The sequence below is a fragment of the Tachypleus tridentatus genome, chromosome 12 (assembly GCF_004210375.1).
Source record: "Tachypleus tridentatus isolate NWPU-2018 chromosome 12, ASM421037v1, whole genome shotgun sequence".
In the NCBI taxonomy this organism is placed as follows: Eukaryota; Metazoa; Arthropoda; class Merostomata; order Xiphosura; family Limulidae; genus Tachypleus; species Tachypleus tridentatus.
In genome coordinates, this window is record NC_134836.1 from 44,975,176 (window position 1) to 44,993,483 (window position 18,308).

General features: G+C 34.2%; 1 protein-coding gene across 1 annotated transcript; it reads right to left on the reverse strand.

Moving 5' to 3' along the window:
- Positions 1-7,829: 7,829 nt before the first annotated feature.
- On the reverse strand, positions 7,830-15,131 carry LOC143233159 (uncharacterized). The gene is made up of 3 exons (XM_076469112.1): positions 14,768-15,131; positions 10,692-11,527; positions 7,830-8,117 (listed from the first exon to the last, which is right to left on the reverse strand). Exons 1-2 carry the CDS (start codon positions 14,777-14,779, stop codon positions 10,721-10,723), a joined length of 819 nt encoding a protein of 272 aa, XP_076325227.1. The 5' UTR covers positions 14,780-15,131; the 3' UTR covers positions 7,830-8,117; positions 10,692-10,720.
- Positions 15,132-18,308: the final 3,177 nt, after the last annotated feature.

Sequence of the window (18,308 nt, forward strand, 5' to 3'; positions counted from 1 at the left end):
GGCAATGGGTAGTGATGACTAATTGCCTTCCCGCTAGTCGTACACTGCTACATTAGGAACAGATAGCTATAGTGTAGCCTTTTGCGAAATAAAAAAAACAAACAAACAAAGCCACTGGGAGACGATAGAAATGTTATACGTAAATTAACTATTTCATTATGCTAAGTACTAAGCAAATTATACAAGCATTAAACCTGTAATTAGGATGATAGCAATATAACCTATTTTTCTAAATTCACTGGGAAAACTCTTACACTAGAATTTTATATATTAGTGTTCTAAATTAGGGACGGCTAGTTCCTACTTTGAAAATAGCTGTACGCTCGTGTAGCTTCTCGCGAAATTCAAAAACAAACAAACAAGTATTCTATTAAATTCACGTCATTTTTCAAAATTGTACTTGTTCGAACTCTAAACGAAAGTTAGAAAATGTTAGCAGATGTTTGTTTTTGAATTTCGCACAAAGCTACTCGAGGGCTATCTGTTGGGTTGGATTGAGTTGAAAATATATTTAAAAGACTATGTTTATTTTTTTTATTTTTAAAGATCTGTTTATAACTTTGACCCACTTTCTAATTGATAATTAATAACGTAATACTACAATGCGATTTTCGTTGAATAAAAGCAGCCTGGAACTTGATAACTACCAACTTGATTGCAGGAGCAATCAGGAAATGAAAAACAAAATTAAGTGAAAATATCTGATCGCAAAAAAATAATTAAAATGGACCTCACCAAATTATTATTATGTTTTTATTTATAAATATGTTTTTTTTACCAGAGACAGGAATAGCAAAGTCTCACCTCGTGGTTCTTATCTAATTTCGTGCGTCTCCGATGGCACAGCGATATGTCTGCAGACTTACAACGCTAGAAATCGGGCTTAGATACTCGTGATTGGCAGAGCACAAATAGCCCATTGTGTAATTAGTTTTAACTACAAACAAACAACCTTTTTTCGTACGTTCTCCAAGTTTTGGTATTCTGTCGGCAAAATGCCTTTGGTTAATGAGCTGATACTTCAGTTTTTTCTTACATATTTGGTCCTGTAGTTTTATATTTCGCATACCTTTACCACACATTATTATTGTTATGGCACCTTGTCTTAATTCATTGCATCCTTCTTTGTAGCCAGTTATAGCCACAGCTTTATAAGCACAGACTAATTAAATAAGAACAAACACAAATGTACATATATATAAAGATGATTATCACATGTGTCATTTACAAAGGGTATAGTGTGTGTGTGTCTGTATGTATGGTCCCTCGCTGGGACAGCGGGAAGTGTTTGGATTTACAACGTTAAAATCAGGGCTTTGATTCCCCTCGGTGGACACAGCAGACAGCCCGATGTGGCATTGCTTTAAGAAAAACACAAAAATTGTATATATGTGTACAGCGACATCTAGTGAGTGTTTTTTCTCGTTCTGATTTCTTCATGCATGTCCTGTTGAAAAACGTTTTCCATAATAGATTCAGTTAAACGCCCGTATGAGTGTGTTTACACTATTGTCATCATCACCCACTGGAAAGTGGCCCCATAGGTTTGAAGATTGGTTTGATTTGGATGTTGTTAAATTATGTACCTATTTTATTTGAGATTTCGGGATAATAAGGTAAACAAATAGATTTTGTTTTTCCACATCATTCCTTTGGATTTGTTTATAAAACTATTTTTTGATCTTGTAAAACAACCTGTTGATTAAATTGGCATGAAGTCCTCTTGATAGAGCAACTTTTTTAAGTAAATGATTTCTTGTTTGATTCCCGTTTGGTTTGAGCAGGTATTGAACATATACTTAGTTAAGGTTTGGACAAAACAACTAGTTTTGGTGGTGAAATGGGCCAAACACAGATTAGTTTTCGATAACGTTCTGTTTACGTTGTGTTATCATAATTTCTTTTGTTTGAAACATCTAGAAGAGCAATTTTATTATCAATTTCAGCATTTTAAGAGAACTGTGTTGGAGAGACAATGGAATTTAGCAAGTCAAGAAAATATCTTAACCATCAGTTATCTTTGGAAAAAACAGCTAAAGTATCATCTACGTAGCATGTGTAGAAATATGACATTAATAGCATCTGGTTGAACAGTTTGTTTTGAAGTTATTCGCATCACATATAAAGGTTTATAGAGGACTTCACGTGCTGAGTCCTTGATTTTGTTAGTAATGTTCATTGTTGAACTGAAAATAGTTGTTAATACATAATTTTAAAAGTCGACGCTAGATGACGCTATAAACAAGAATCTTGAAAATAATGCCCAAAACTACTCGTAGTCTTCATATATTTGTAAATTTAAGTGTTCTTCATTATTCAATTTGTACTAATAAAACTGTTAATATTTACAATATTTGTAGATAGCACAGAGTACGACTTAAGTTGATTGTTTTCAACTTTTTATTACATCATAATTATTCCAAAACACGAAAACGAGGTACTCTATAACTTGCGTGAAATCCAACCGATAATTATAATCTAAATTTTAAATTTTATAAAGGTTTTCAGAGATTATATTTTCTAGCTACAATTTAAAATTACCAATAGAGTTTGAAAAGTAACGGAAGTAGACATGATTCAACGTTTCTTTTTAGGTTTACTGTCGACCGAATATTGCAAGCGTCAGTCTGGAAACTTGTTTCTAAAAGATGTGGTTCTGTTTCCTTACGTAAACTAATGAGTCAAACAGTACGGTCTAAATAAATATTCGTCAACTCTACTTGCACACTTAATCATGGTTGGTAGACATATTTATATATACCATGAAGCAAGGCAGAAAAAATTAGTAAAGTGACATTTTTATATCGGTTTATAATTATGATATCGTATTAGTTTTCAAGAAGAAGCGGTTTCTTTTTGTTTTGAATTTCGCTCAAAGCTACTCAAGGGCTACCTACACTAGCCATCCTTAATTTAACAATGTAAGACAATAGAGAAGGCAGCTAGTCATCACAACCCACCACCAGCTCTTGGGCTACTCTTTTACCAACAAATAATGGAATTGACCGTATATTATAACGCCCCCACGGCTGAAAGGGCGAACATTTTTCGTGTGCTAGAATTCGAATCCGCGACCCTCGTATTACGAGTCGAGTGCCTTAACCGCCTGGCCATGCTGGACCCGAAGCGGTTTCATTCTATGGTATTCTACAGTGTCTGTTCTTGTTTATTGGACTTAAAAGTTTGTTTGTTTTTTCCATCTAATTATAATTATCTACCCTGAAGTATTTGTTTGCTACATATAGATTTCTACACATTTACTTTTCAAATTACTTATTTTTTTTCTATACAGTAAGAGGCTCATAACATGAATTTTAAACATACGTTATAAACTTAAATTATGAGGTTTGTAAATACATGTATATTTATTGGTCAGGGTTCTTATAATCTGATAAACGACAAACGCTAAAAACGTTAACAATTAAATGTATGTTTTTTATGTTTGTGTTAATAAATGTAATCATTGTGATTTAAAATTGTTCTTTTCCATTACACGTTGAAAAAATATGTCATTCTTTGTGTTTGAATGTATATATACACTAACGCATTATAAATAAAAATAAATTTAAGAATCATATAAATTCTTATTTTCATATTATTATTTTTTTACTTCTGATAATTATATTAACTTTTTATTAACTATTCTTTAGGTTAATTATTTTTCCTGGCTAAGAAGCCTCGTTTTAAAAATGTCTTTATACGTAGAAAGTGCTTAGAAACCGTTAGAATTAACACCTTAATTCGAAAAGGGTTGCAAAGCATAACTTCGTTATAAGACATTGTAAATAGTAACACAAAAACTTTTAAAATAAAACCAACATTACAGAAGCTATCTGAGCTAAAATTTAACTGCTAGCTTAAACAGTAATGGAGAAACAACAACACAGAAGTTATTTGAGCTGTGGCTAAACTGTTAGCTTAAACAATGACAACATTATTATTAAGAACTTACAACAGTAGATCAGTGTTAAAGAAATGATAATTCAATCAAAAGGATAAATGTCGTTTTAAATTTTACGTAACAAACCGTATACATCTGTAAGAAAATGAACTGCGTTCCGTAGACTTTTATCGTAATAATTCTCTTTGCTCAAAACGCTAGCAGCCTGGCATGGCCAGGTGGGTTAAGGCGTTCGACTCGTAATGTGAGAGTTGCGAGTTCGAATCCCAATCGCACTAAACATGCTTGCCCTTTCAGCCGTGGGGGCCGTGTAATTTGATAGTCAATCCCCCTATTAGTTGGTAAAAGAGTAGCCCAAGAATTGACGGTGAGTGGTGATGTCTAGCTGCCTTCCCTCTAGTCTTACACTGCTAAATTAAGGACGGCTAGCGCAGATAGCCCTCATGTAGCTTTGCGCGAAATTAAAAAACAAACAAACAAACAAATTATAATTTCCGTCAACTATTTTAAATTTTTACTCGAAAACGATACTGATTTTTCAGGTAAAATATTAAACTTTTAAGGTGTGAATGTTTAATTAGCGTTTTTATTTTGAAACGTCAATTCATTCACTGATACGATTATATATATCTTTCCTTCTAAACTATTGTCATGTTTAGAATTCTGCACTACCACGAAGAAACTATTTTCTCCAAATTAAAGTAATTTTAGTGTTTAACACCAAGACGACCGGTAACGTTCTCAGACATTCTCACAAGAAACCCGATGAAAGGCTGTTGCCCGAAAAGTTGTGTTCGTGTTCAACAGTAACGTTATTTTAATTAGAGTAGCTCTTCGTCCCTCGCATTTTTATTTATTAGTTTATAATTTCCTCTCTCAAGCAATTATTTTTATTATTGAACGGTTTTCCCCATCCAATATCAGATAATTAATAAAATAGAGAAATATGTCGTTCTTGTGTTTTATTACCTGTGTACAAGCAAACCTGGTACTGTTTACTTTCTAATCTTGCGCAAGGTTACGCGAGGTATACCTGCATTAGCCGTCCCTAATTTAGCAGTGTGATACTGGAGAGAAGTCAACTAGTCATCAACACCCACCGCCAACTCTTGGGCTACACTTTTGCCAACGAATAGTGGGATTGGCCGTCATATTAAAAAGTCCTCAAGGCTGAAAGGATAAACATTTTTTGGTGCGGAGGGGATTTGAACCCATGCTCCTGAGATTACCCATATAGTGCCTCTAACCACCTGTCTATGATGAGTCAACCTAAAATTGCCAGAGTTGTTTGCCCGTAAATGCAGAAGTAAAATATCTTGTCCATTGAGAAAAGGCAAATATAACTTTAACAGTGTCATAAAGTATTGGTAGTTCAATATCATGGAAATGTTTGTTCGTCAGCATACCTAAATTAAGTGAAAAAATAACATAAAGGCTGATGGTGAAGCTTTTCAGACGTATAATACAGTCTTCTGAAGTATTTCAGATGTAGCAAGAACACCTTCTAGCTGATAGTTTGTTGCTTTGCTCATTTCATACATAAGATCAAATATGCATGGTGCTGAATATTTAATGAACCTAAGAACTGACTGTTTGCTTGTAACTTAAAGGCTGTAGTAATTGGATTTCTCCTTATTGTTTTTATACTGTGAGGCGAGAAAGAGATACAATGTAATTGAAATTATATCTTTATTTACATATACGGATAAATCAAAGTCACTCTCAGTGTAAGTGTTCTTACAGCAAAGCCACATTGGGCTATCCGCGGAGTCCACCGAGGGATATCGAACCCCTGATTTTAGCGTTGTAAATCCGGTCACTCTCAGTTAAAAAAGTTATTCGCCAATATTTGTGAATGTGTGTGTGTGTGTATTTGCACCAGATATGAAACAAAACATCTGAATGTTATAAATTGGTTAAAACCGATAATTTTCGAATATTTTTAAAACAATAATGAAGTTCGTTGTCAGTTTACAAATCCTTTAGAAAACTATGAAATATTAATTTGAGCTCAGAATAGATCGAAAATTAAATGTTATAAAAATCTGGTCACCTTTTTTTTTTTTCTCTTTTAAAAAGAAGTATATAAATTGTATTATCCGTTTGACCAAAAAAATAGCACTATGTAACACAAATTTTGTTCCTGGATAGTATGTGTTATTTCTTAATTGCTTATGTTGTAAAAGCACAGAAAATGGCCATTATTCCCTTCAAACTTTGCTTTTGTGTCCTGGATAATGAAATTAAGAAATTAACCTATTTTTCTATGTAAAAACGGGCAAAGTTGCACATTTTCATTTACATAGAGTCTGAACAAAACAACATATGAATCAATATTTAGATGCATTTATACAAAAGTTATACAAAAATGTTTAGAAGTAAATAGTTATCCGAGATTTGCGACTGTTATGTAAATCACTTTCACGTATCAGCCCCAAATATAGTCTCCCATCATGTTTTCGTTATATGCTCCCAGGACACAAAAGTAAAGTTTGAAGAGAAAAATAGGTCTTTTCCATTTACTTTAGGCATAGGAACAAGAAAAAGTTAACATTTTTTTACATAGTGTAATGCAAGATTTTCACAGTATGCACTGAAAATTGATTTATTATTCTAATTTAAAAAACATGTTAAATTATTTGTCTGTTTATTTGATCAAAATTTTCTAAATCTTCTATCGCGGTTTCTAATAATATTAAGCTTTCTTTCCTCGGTTCCGTGATGTCAAATTGCTGACAGTGTCACTGTATAGCATCACTGTGTCCCTCAGTTACAGTTTAAATTTAGTTACTTATAATACACTATTTTTTATATTGTATTCGGTGAAATTAGATCTTGTATGAATTTAATTTATACACTGTATAAATATTTGTAAAATCATTAAAAATAAAGGAAATTAATTGAAGAACTAGCATCCCACAATTTGCTTTATTATTTTTATTTGCATATTTACATCTCTGATGCACTACTCTATTTATCTGTTTCTCTTCAATTGGTACCATTTAACAAAAACATGATTATTGGTTTACTCTAAAAATCTGTTTAAACTAGAACAATCGGTTTGTTTTTTGTTTTTTTTAATTTCGCACAAAGCTATTCGAGGGCTATCTGTGCTAGCCGTCCCAAATTTAGCAGTGTAAGACTAGAGAGAAGGCAGCTAGTCATCACCACCCACCCTTTGGCTACTCTTTTACCAACTAATAGTGGGAATGACCGACACGTTATAACGCCCCCACGGCTGGGAGGTTGAGCATATTTGATGCGACCGGGATTCGAACCCGCGACCGTTAGATTACGAGTCGAACGCCTTAACCCACATGGCCACGCCGGGCAGAACAATCACATAGAAACCCAGACAAGTATGATTAGGATACACTGTGTTATATAATACTACGTGTTCAGTTATACCACTAGACTTTTGCCACTATCGATTAATTTCCTTTTATCTTTTTTTATTTTTAAGATTTTTTTCCGTTTAAAATAAAATTCATGTTGTTTCCATTTAATTGTCAGTTCCCAGTTTAATAGAAATGATTGGCGAACGAATGTTTTTTTTTCTTATAGATTAAGAGCCGTTCATTGGACTGGTTTTTTTCCATTTGTAAAGACTTCAAGATATTCCCTGCGTTTTGTTTACCTTTTACATATCATTTCTTCCAATATCTCTGAACAAAGGATATGAATCAATATATGAATTTAGACCTAAACTATTCTGTATTTCATAAAATAGTTTGAGTCTAGTACAATCGACATCCAGCAAAAAGGTTAAATTTGAAAATAATCACACTTTGATGTTCAGGAAACAATTATTCAGTATTTTTAATTAAGGAATGTTTTAACTCAAATGACATCCAATAAAAGTGAAGCGTATTTTTTCTTTTATTCTTGTGTAATTTAGGATGATATTAAACGAAGAAAATTAAACAAATACACTTTTTGTAGTTTTATTATTTTGTACAACATTAGGCTATAAAAGTCAAAAACCCAAACGTAGCAAAAATATAAATTGTAAAATCAAAATATTCTTCAACAACGTATATACGAAATTATTTATAATCTCGCAAACATAAGTTATTGAAAGACACACATCTTACCAGAAAACATAGCACTGAAAGCAAATGCATACTACAACAAACATAACCACAAGAGCCCAAGGAATACTTCTCGATGTTAAATACTGTACGGATTTGATGTGAAACTAGGTATTAACTAGTTGCTGTAAAAAAGGAAAGAAAAACATGATGATTAAATTATCAAACTAACTGAAACTACATTACAACAAGAGTTTCAAGGAGTAAATTTACAAAAGTGAATGCTGTGCATACCAAGCGAGACAAAACTTTGAAATCAGAATGCAAAATAATATTTTAAATGGTGATGAAACATTTTGTTTGTTTGTTTGTTTGTTTGTTTTGAATTTCGCGCAAAGCTACTCGAGGGTTATCTGCGCTAGCTGTCCCTAATTCAGCAGTGTAAGACTAGAGTGAAGGCAGCTACTCATCACCACCCACCGTCAACTCTTGGGCTACTCCTTTACCAACGCATAGTGGGATTCACCGTCACATTATAACGACCCCACGGCTGAAAGGGTAAGCATGTTTGGTGCGACTGGGATTCGAACCCGCGACCCTCAGATTACGAGTCGAACGTCTGAACACGCTTGGCCATGCCGGGCCAGGTAATGAAACATATCGCATTTACTGGGTTTAATTTATGTTCTTTTTTTGTTTTACGGATTTGAAATTGTGAAACACATGTTTCGTAAAAATTAAACATTTAACTCATATCTCAGTATGATATGTTAATACAGAAAAAGTAATGAAAATCGCTAAAAATCTTGAGGTTGAATATGTTGTCTTAGCCTCAGGTTCTTATGTCAACTTTTAGCTGGTATATTTCTCTGAAAAAAAAGGTACATTACATTTCATGTTTGTGACGTGAATCATAAAAGTTTATTGCACAGTACAGTGACTTTTGTCTGAGTGTTTATATTAGTACTCACGTGACAAAAATATTTTTCATGTTTGGGAATAACTTGTATGACGCATTGATTTTTTTAAACGTTGGAAGCCTAAGGCAGGAAAAAAATTGGCTGTAAAACTATTATATTACAGTGAAACACATACTGACCTTTAACTGTGAAGTAAAACAAGTTAAACAGGATAGCAATGACCTGTATTTCTCAACGAGTGTAGCGAGAATGAGGCTTAAAATAAAAAGTAGTTTCGTCAAATGCCGAAGATCATTGTTGGGTTAAGAATAAAGTAATTTAGGCTTCTGTATAAAGAAAATATGTAAAAATCAACTCAATACATGGAGAAAAATAGAAATAACCTTGAAACAGAACACGATGCTTTTGATTATAATACTTTATTTTAAAGTTGAGACTGAAAGATGCAAAGTTTAATTTTGTAAGTGGAATTAAGTGTTAGGGCTTCTATAGAACTTGGCCCGATATGGCCAAGTGGTAAAGGCACTCGACTCATAATTTGAAGGTCGTGGATTCGAATCCCCGTCGCACCAAACATGCTCGCACTTTTAGCCGTCGGGGCGTTATAATGTTACCGTCAGTCCCACTATTCGTTGGTAAAAGAGTAGCCCAAAAGTTGGCGGTGGGTGGTGATGACTAGCTACCTTCCCTCCAATTTAACAGTGTAAGACTAGAGGGAAAGCAGCTAGTCATCACCACCCACCGCCAACTTTTGGGCTACTCTTTTACCAACGAATAGTGGGATTAAACATCACATTATAACGCCCCCACCGCTGAAAGGGCGAGCATGTTTGGTGCGATTGGAATTCGAACCCGCAACCCTCAGATTACGAGTCAAACGCTTTAACCTACTTGACCATACCGGGCCCAGCCCTTGAGTAGCTTTGCGCGAAATTCAAAACAAACAAACAATAGAACTAGTGGTTTCTACTTTCTCAACTTTCAAAAACTAATGTTCCAAACATGATGCATTAAAAAGAGTTTAATGACAGTCTTAAAAACAACTAATTTTGAACTGCTGAATTTTTTCGAAAGATATAATGACATAAAAACAGAAAACAGAGTAAAGATCCGGGAAGGGGACGACATGTTTGCTTTGTAACAATAATTTCATCATTGTGTTCCGTGAAGTGTAACACTTTATATTGATATTTGGACGTTTTTCACTTCACTGCGCCAAGCCTAATCGTTTCATTTTTCCTCTTTTTCAAAAAACAACAACAACAACAGTACTTTAAACTAACAACTGTACTCCATTATAAGGTTTTCCATAGCAGCGTTTTTCGACCAGAAAATATTTTATATGTTTTCCACTCTGGTTGGGTAGACATGAGACATAACACAGAAAAGTGAATTTGGTTTATCGATTTTCCTTGCTTTAATTCAACTGTTGCACTCATCAGCTTATTTCAATGCCACGTAGTGTCACAAAGATCAACTAACATTTGCAGATTTCCTCACATCCCAAAACATAAAACGGTAGTGTTAGAGATTATGTTTTATAATTATATGAAACGATGCTTTTAATGTGAAATTGTAGTTGTACCCAACATATAAACTGTGTAATAGAATTAAAATTCAGTCACTCTTATAGTGAGTATTACCAAGTTTATCTCAATGCTCATCTACCTACCAAAATAGTAAATTTTGCGTCTTGGTTTCTTATCCTTTATTTGAATTCGCTGTGACCATTTCTTTTCGTTTGTTTTTTCTCAAACATCTTAAAATATAATTTTGCTTAAGCTGCATTGCCAGTGAAGTTTAAAAAGATTTTTTTTCGTTTAGGCCAAGTAAGCTTACCTTTAATTTATGGGAGTAGTAAAAAAAAATCACTCGTTTCCGGTGAGAACTTTTGCATTCGTCTCTTCTTTACTGTAACTTCGTCGGTAATCTGGCCCATAGTTACCGTAACTATGGTAACGGAAAGGAAAGTATGGTTCATAAGCTAAATTATTTCTGAGGGTTCCATACCGAAACTGATGAAAGCCAGGTGGCGGAAGATTAGGGAAACGACGTAACAAATACCTGTTTTCATCTGACACACTAAATTCCCCTGTTCCAAGGTTGTAATAAATTCGATAATCATTAGGATAATCGAATATTGGAAGGTGGGGATAATTTCTCTGATAGTTATGGTAATACCGATTAGGAGGGAGCCTTGCTCTGGGTTCATTTACGTAAAATGGAAAATCATTTCTATAAACATCATTAGGTCTGTAACGTGAATCGTATGGAGGGTTATATCGCCTCCAATCATTTCCAGGATAATTTGGATTATTCCAATAGGGAGGATACCTTGGTTCGTTAAGAAAGTATGCGTATCCTTCTCCGTAGTTACGGGTGCCAGGACTGTAACGGGAATGATACGATGGATTATATCGATCCCTGTAATCGAACCTATCGCCATAGCCTTTTTGGTAGTCATAGTTATCGCTGTAAGGATTATTATATTTTCCGCTGTTTGGATCATTATATGTACTGTTCTTTGTATCTCGGTCTCCATAATTGTCGTAAGGGTAACGACCGTAATCGCTGGAGCTAGTAGATCCAAAACTGTCAGTAGGGGTATCTGGTCGTTTGTTCAAGTCTTCTATGCCAAGAACTATATTTTCCCATACAAGAAAGGAACAGAAAATCTGAAATACGAATGGAATTATTAGATCTTCTCTGAAGATACTCTAACACTGTCGTACATATATAACTATATGTTCCCATACAAGAAAAGAACAGAAAATCTGAAATGCAAATAGAATTGTTAAATCTTCTCTGAGGATACTTTAAAATTCTTAAATGCACTGCTGGCCAAAATCTTAGGGCCAATGAACATAAAGAAAAATATGCATTTGCATTAGACTCAACCACTTATTTGAGTCGAGCTGCGAGAGATAAAAATAAGAAAAGGGAAAATAAAAATAAAAAAACATTTAGCATTTAATAGGGAAAATGTAAACACTATGAAGTTAGCCTAAATACTAGCTGGTCAAAAGCTTAAGACCATACCAAAAAAAAGTCCTAAACAGGGTAGGAAATGCCCAACAAAAGGTCTCAGTGGTGAGTTGCACGGCTGTCATTGCGAATAACTTCAAAAATTTGCTTTGGCATGGTCGATATAAGCGTTTGTAGAAGGCTGGCTGCAATGTTATTCCAAGTGGTGAAGATGGCTTCACGAAGAACATGCACTGTTAGGAATTGACGTCCATTTCTATAGACTTCCCTTGCCATCCACCCCAAACATTTTCAATGGGGTTAAGTTCGAGCGAACACGCTGGATGGTCCAAAAGAATCACGTTATTCGCCATGAAAAAGTCCTTTGTCCTTCAGGCATTGTGGATTGAAGTGTTGTCCTACTGAAAGATACAGTGATTTCCACACAAGTGAAAGCCTTCAGTCAATAAGAATGCTCTCTCCAAGATGCCAAATTAACCAGCTGTTGTTTGACGCCCCTGTATAACCTGAAGCTCCATTGTTCCATGGAAGAAGAAAACACGCCAGATCATGATGGAACCTCCTCCACTGTGTCGTGTGGAAAATGACCCCAGTGGGATATCCTTATCATGCCAGTAATGTTGGAAACCATCTGGACTATTCAGGTTATTTTTTTCTCATCAGAGTACAAAATCTTCGTCCACTTCTCTACGACCCATGTTTGGTGTTTCTCAGCAAAGTTTAACGGAGCTGTTTCGCGGTATGGAAAGAGGCGTGGCCTTTGAAGACGTTTACGGTTTTTAAAGCCTTTCTCTCGTGGATGCCGTCTTATTGTTCTTGAGCTGAATTCTGCGTCCGCAAGAGTCTTAATCTGGTTCGACGATCGGCTGGTGTCTTGCCGGACAACCCGTCGAATCTTACTGCTCAACGTCGACGAAATTTTCTTGGGCCGACCACTTGAAATTCTTGTTCTGTATCCCTCAGGGTTTTTAAAGAACATTGCAACAGCAGTTTAACTACGCGCAATCTCACCAGCGATGGCACGTTGAGAAAGACCTTGCATTTGCAGCTCGACAATTCTGCCACGTTCAAACTCTGACAACTTTTTAGCCTTTGCAATGTTTTTACTCAATGTAACACAGGTAATGTTGACAACGCTAATGCTTGAACAGAAATGACTAAATTTCGTTACGTGTTTTCCAATTAACGCTTCGTTTCAGTATGGTCTTAAACTTTTGACCAGCTGGTATTTAGGCTAATTTCATAGTGTTCACATTTTCTGTATTAAATACTAAAAAAGTTTTTTTTATTTCTCCTTTTCTTATTTTCATCTTTCGAAGCTCTACTCATATAAGTGGTTGAGTCTAACAACGCAAAATGCATATTTTTTCTTTATGTTCATTGACCTTAAGGTTTTGGCCAGCGGTGTATATAACCTCTTAGTGTACTGGAACATTGTTTGTTTGTTTTGTTTGTTTTTTAATTTTGCGCAAAGCTACACGAGGGCTATCTGCGCTAGCCGTCCCTAATTTAGCAGGGTAAGACTAGAGGTAAGGCAGCTGATCAACACCACCCACCGCCAACTCTTGATTTATTCTTTTACCAACGAATAATGGGATTGACCGTCATATTATAACGCCCCACGGCTGAAAGGGCGAGCATGTTTGATGCGACGGGGATTCGAACCCGCGACCCTCAGATTACGAGTCGAACGCCTTAACCCACCTGACCATGCCGAGCCGTACTAGAAGAATAACAAAGCTAATTGTATCGACGTTATAGAAGTTTACAATAGCTTATGCATCTCAATCGAGTTATTGTAACTTCAATTATGGAAACAGATTTTTAATTTTAAACCATAATGACTGTTTTTTGAATTTCGCACAAAGCTACTCAAGGATCATTTGCCCTAACGGTCTCTAATTTTAAGCATCGTAATAAACCAAAACAACAGGCACCACTAACTTTTAGGATTCTCTTTAGCAACCAAAACAATGTGATTCTTTATCACAATACAACAGTTTAACGATTGACAATACGAGCATGCACAGAGAAGAGATTTGGACAAGCAACTAACTCCCAGTTTGCGAGTTGAGCTCCCAACCATCAGACCATGTAAAGCGCATGATCGCACCCTCTTATAAATCATCTTAGTAGCTTAATAATTTGAATGCTGTTTAAGCTAAAAATTCCATTAATTATCAATTTTAAACAACTTTAACGTTTATCAATAAACACATCTAATGTAAAAACAAATCTGAAAAATTACATGTATGTTCAGTGAATGAAATATTGCAACGGTTGTAGAAATGTATGTATATATTTTTTAAACTGTATTTACACAGAAAGTCACTTTCTGTTTAAAAATAAAAGGTAACATAACATTCATTGCCGTCTTCAAAGTTTTATGACATCCGTGAAATCAGAATGAAAGGTAGATGCTTCTGCATTAAACAACCATCAAAAGTATCCTTAAATTACAATATATTCAACGTGATTAGTATAAGTAACTATGAAAACACTATATAAATAAAGTTTTTCCAATAAAATATTTCTTGTTTGTTTTTTGAATTAAGCACAAAGCTACTCAATGGACTATCTGTGCTCTGCCCACCACAGGCATTGAAACCCGGATTTTAGCGTTGTAAGTCTGCAGATCTACTGCTGAGCTACTGGGAGGCTCGATAAAGGAGAAAACCTTACTATATTAATATATAGCTTAGTTTGCTTCTGAATTATGGAAATAAGACACAACCCAAAGTTTAGCATATAAAACTATTCAAAATCAGTCTACACAGTTCCATATTTTATACCAAACAGTTACAATTCAAATTTATGAATAATTATTTCATCCTCATTAAATAATCCAACATCTCGAAACTATCAGACCAGCATTTACATAAATAATGTCGAGATTGCATACTAAATTATTAAATATTTCTATTACTTACTATTAATTTCATGGTGATGCGTATCAGGAGGCTCTTACGTATTGTATGGTAATATTTGGAAAACTTTGTTGAGCAGATAAAAAGCAGGGTATGTTAAAGATACAGTCTTCTGGCGAAACCTTTAAAAGGAGTAGGTTTAAGCCAACTTTAGAGATGGATGGGTGGGGATAGAAGATGCTAACAACAGTCGTTTTTCTTTGGTGTAAACGTAATAGTGAGTTCCAGTTGACGTCTGAGCATTGTTTATAACTATTCGAAAGCTAGTCTTAGTGGGAGGGTAGATATGTATCACCGGTCATGCATACGTCCGGTTTAGAGAGTTTCAATATCAACATAAACAAACGTTGGAGGAGATGTAATAAGGTCAAAATTGTGCCAGCGACTACAGACAGAAGTTTAATGACGTGTCCCTCAAAGATGCATTGTAGCTCCTCCCACTTAACATTCTGGGCCCCACGCGGGTCATTAACACCTTAAATGCTACAATCAAGTAAGCGATGGGAGCTACGTAATGCATGCTTGTCCAACCAGAAAAACGTACTTTCTTTTGTGAAGTTGCCTTGAAGAGTTCTCTGAAGATGAACTGTGGATGGCATAACCTGTTCCTCAAGAATTGTATATTTCGTTATATACTGTATGTATATCTGTGTCTCTACTAATAGAACGAGTTTTTCTATGTATAATTTCTTTGAACTTACTACAAAAAAAAAATGTTAACAGTCATCAAAACACTGTCTGGGAACATGGAACGGTCATGACCTCGAATTAACTAAAAAATTAACCAACGCTTGCCTTGCTTTTTAACCTCTACTTTCAACTGTAATTTGTATAATACTATTACATGAACTTGCACAAAATATCTTTACTTTTCAAACAGCCAAATTCTTTTTTTTTTCATCCTTTTGTCATAGTATTTCATTTTAAAAGACGTTTAAAAATATCCCCGGTAAGTTCTAAAGACAGTTACAGAGAAACAACTGAATTCTGTACATGGATCAGAGAAACAACTGTATTCTGTACATGGATCAGAGAAACAACTCAATTCTGTACATGGATCAGAGAAACAACTGTATTCTGTACCTCCCTCTTCATCCGCTATCGATCATTGATAATCTTCTGTACTCAGAATGCTAAGTCCGGGGCTCAATTCCTTGCTGTAGATAATGCGCAGATAGCTCATCGTTCAATGAATAAAACAACAATTATGATGGTTATCTAAAAATAGAATAATGATCAATTTCAATCAATCAAACTGTTATCTAGAGTTCTCGTGTGATAATAAAAACGTTTTACATACCATAAACTGTCTACAATAATGATATTTAACCAAATTCCTAGGATGTTTCGAGTATCGTGTATCTAGAGTATTCATTACATCGTCCCTTGAAACTGGAATGTGACAAACAAAACATTCTGCTATGCATTTTTACTCTAACAGAAACAAATAGATATCTAACATGGTGTAGCAGCAAGACTACGTTTTGATATTAGCCTTTAAACAACCAATTGATACTCTGATATTAAGTTGGCAAACAACAATTTAACATTATAATAACTTGGAAAACAACGATTTATAAGCATTATGAAGTGATTTATTTTTTTGGTGGGGACATACCACATGTTTTGATAGAACATCTGTCTTATTCAGATAATATGATACATGAAGAAGCCACACTAATATTCTGTTGAGACAAAAAAAAGTTATTTCACAATGCTTATAAATTGTTGTTTACCAAGTTATTATTATGCTAGCATAATGTGTTTCCGTTCTAAAATGTTTTGTTTTCTATTAATAATGCCATGTCTTTAAAGAGCTTGTAACTAAGTGGTTTCTTTAACGCATCTAAAGAAATATTTAAAATCTAAAAGGACGTTTAATTATACACTCATAAGGTGAAACATCGAAATAAAACTAAATTTTACATTCAACACAAAACGTAAAACATGAATACATCAAACTTGAAATTTTGAATTTAAATTGAATGTGGTGTTTAAAAAGATGCCTAGCACATACTAACATAAAAAGATAAGTCTGAATACATATACCAAAGAAATTTACTATAACAATGTTAAACTACCATTTGAAGTCGATTAAACAGCAACGCAACAAATAGACGATTACAACTAGAGCATTGCAAAATTCAATGTGAATAAAACTTCTGCAAGCAACATATATATATGTATGTGTCTATGTGTGAGGTTAACGCAACATATATATATGTATGTGTCTATGTGTGAGGTTAACGCAACATATATATATGTATGTGTCTATATGTGAGGTTAACGCATCATATATATATGTATGTGTCTATGTGTGAGGTTAACGCAACATATATATATGTATGTGTCTATGTGTGAGGTTAACGCAACATATATATATATGTATGTGTGTATGAGATGTGTATGTGTGTATGAGATTAACATTTCACCAAAGGAACTTTCAGAGGGCTGAAATTAAAGGGTATTCAACAGGAAGCCCTTCTTTCCTTCTTTTTTGTAACACGATCTTAAACATGTCATTACTTGTATAAATTGACGTTTACGGTGATATGTTTCATAAATGTGCAGTATAATGCTACTGTTTTAGAATAATCTGTTTTATGCTTTCAATCAGTAACAAGTCTTCGTGGTTGAATTTTGTGGGGCTGTAACTGAAGTGAACTTCGTGCAAAAGAAGTATCAAAACTAACATATTTTGGATTCCTAAACATCGAAAATAACGTTTCTTGCATCAAAGATACATTGAAATAACATCAGGTGAATCACCATGCACTGTTTCTCTTTACGGTAGTACATTTGTAGAGGAATTAGTGGTGCCAATACAAAAAATTTAATTGATTTCCATTGAAAATAAGTGTAACGATCTGCTAATATTCCGAGGTTTTTTTTATTCTCAGAAAATTTAGGAAAGTAAGTAACAGATATTAACGTAATATCTGTTTTATAACTGTTAAACATATTTACATCAGAAGTTTGAAATTTAAATATAAAAACTGATGACACTGTTAAAAGCTACTCCAATCCAAATTTAATAACTAATGTGAGAAAGGTTTGTCAAAATCTGTCTTTGTTCGTCCAGTTTCATTTACTTAACCTTTGTTTAATATAATTCACCTCCGCTTTGAGGCAAATATTAAGACGAGGAAATAATATAAATACAAATTGCTATCTTTTTTCTTGTTAAAAAAGAAAAGAAAGACGAAATGGGAAGAACAAAATTGCTGAAGGAAAATAGAAACTCGTCTTTGCATTTAAGTGAAAAACCTGAGGCCAAAAGCGCCCTTAACAACAAACTTATGCCGCGGACATTGACCGTGAAAATGGACTTTGATAACTACCGACTCAACTGTTTTATTTTTTCATATCGAGACTAGACAAAGAATACATACACTAAAGCTATGAATTACTAAAAACTACATTATTAAACATAACGTATACCTGTTTAAAATACGTTCACTTTATTAGAGAAAAATTCATCTTAGACTGGTTTAGGAATTAGTACAATAAATATTAAACTATAGTTCGTCGCAACTTTCTTAAA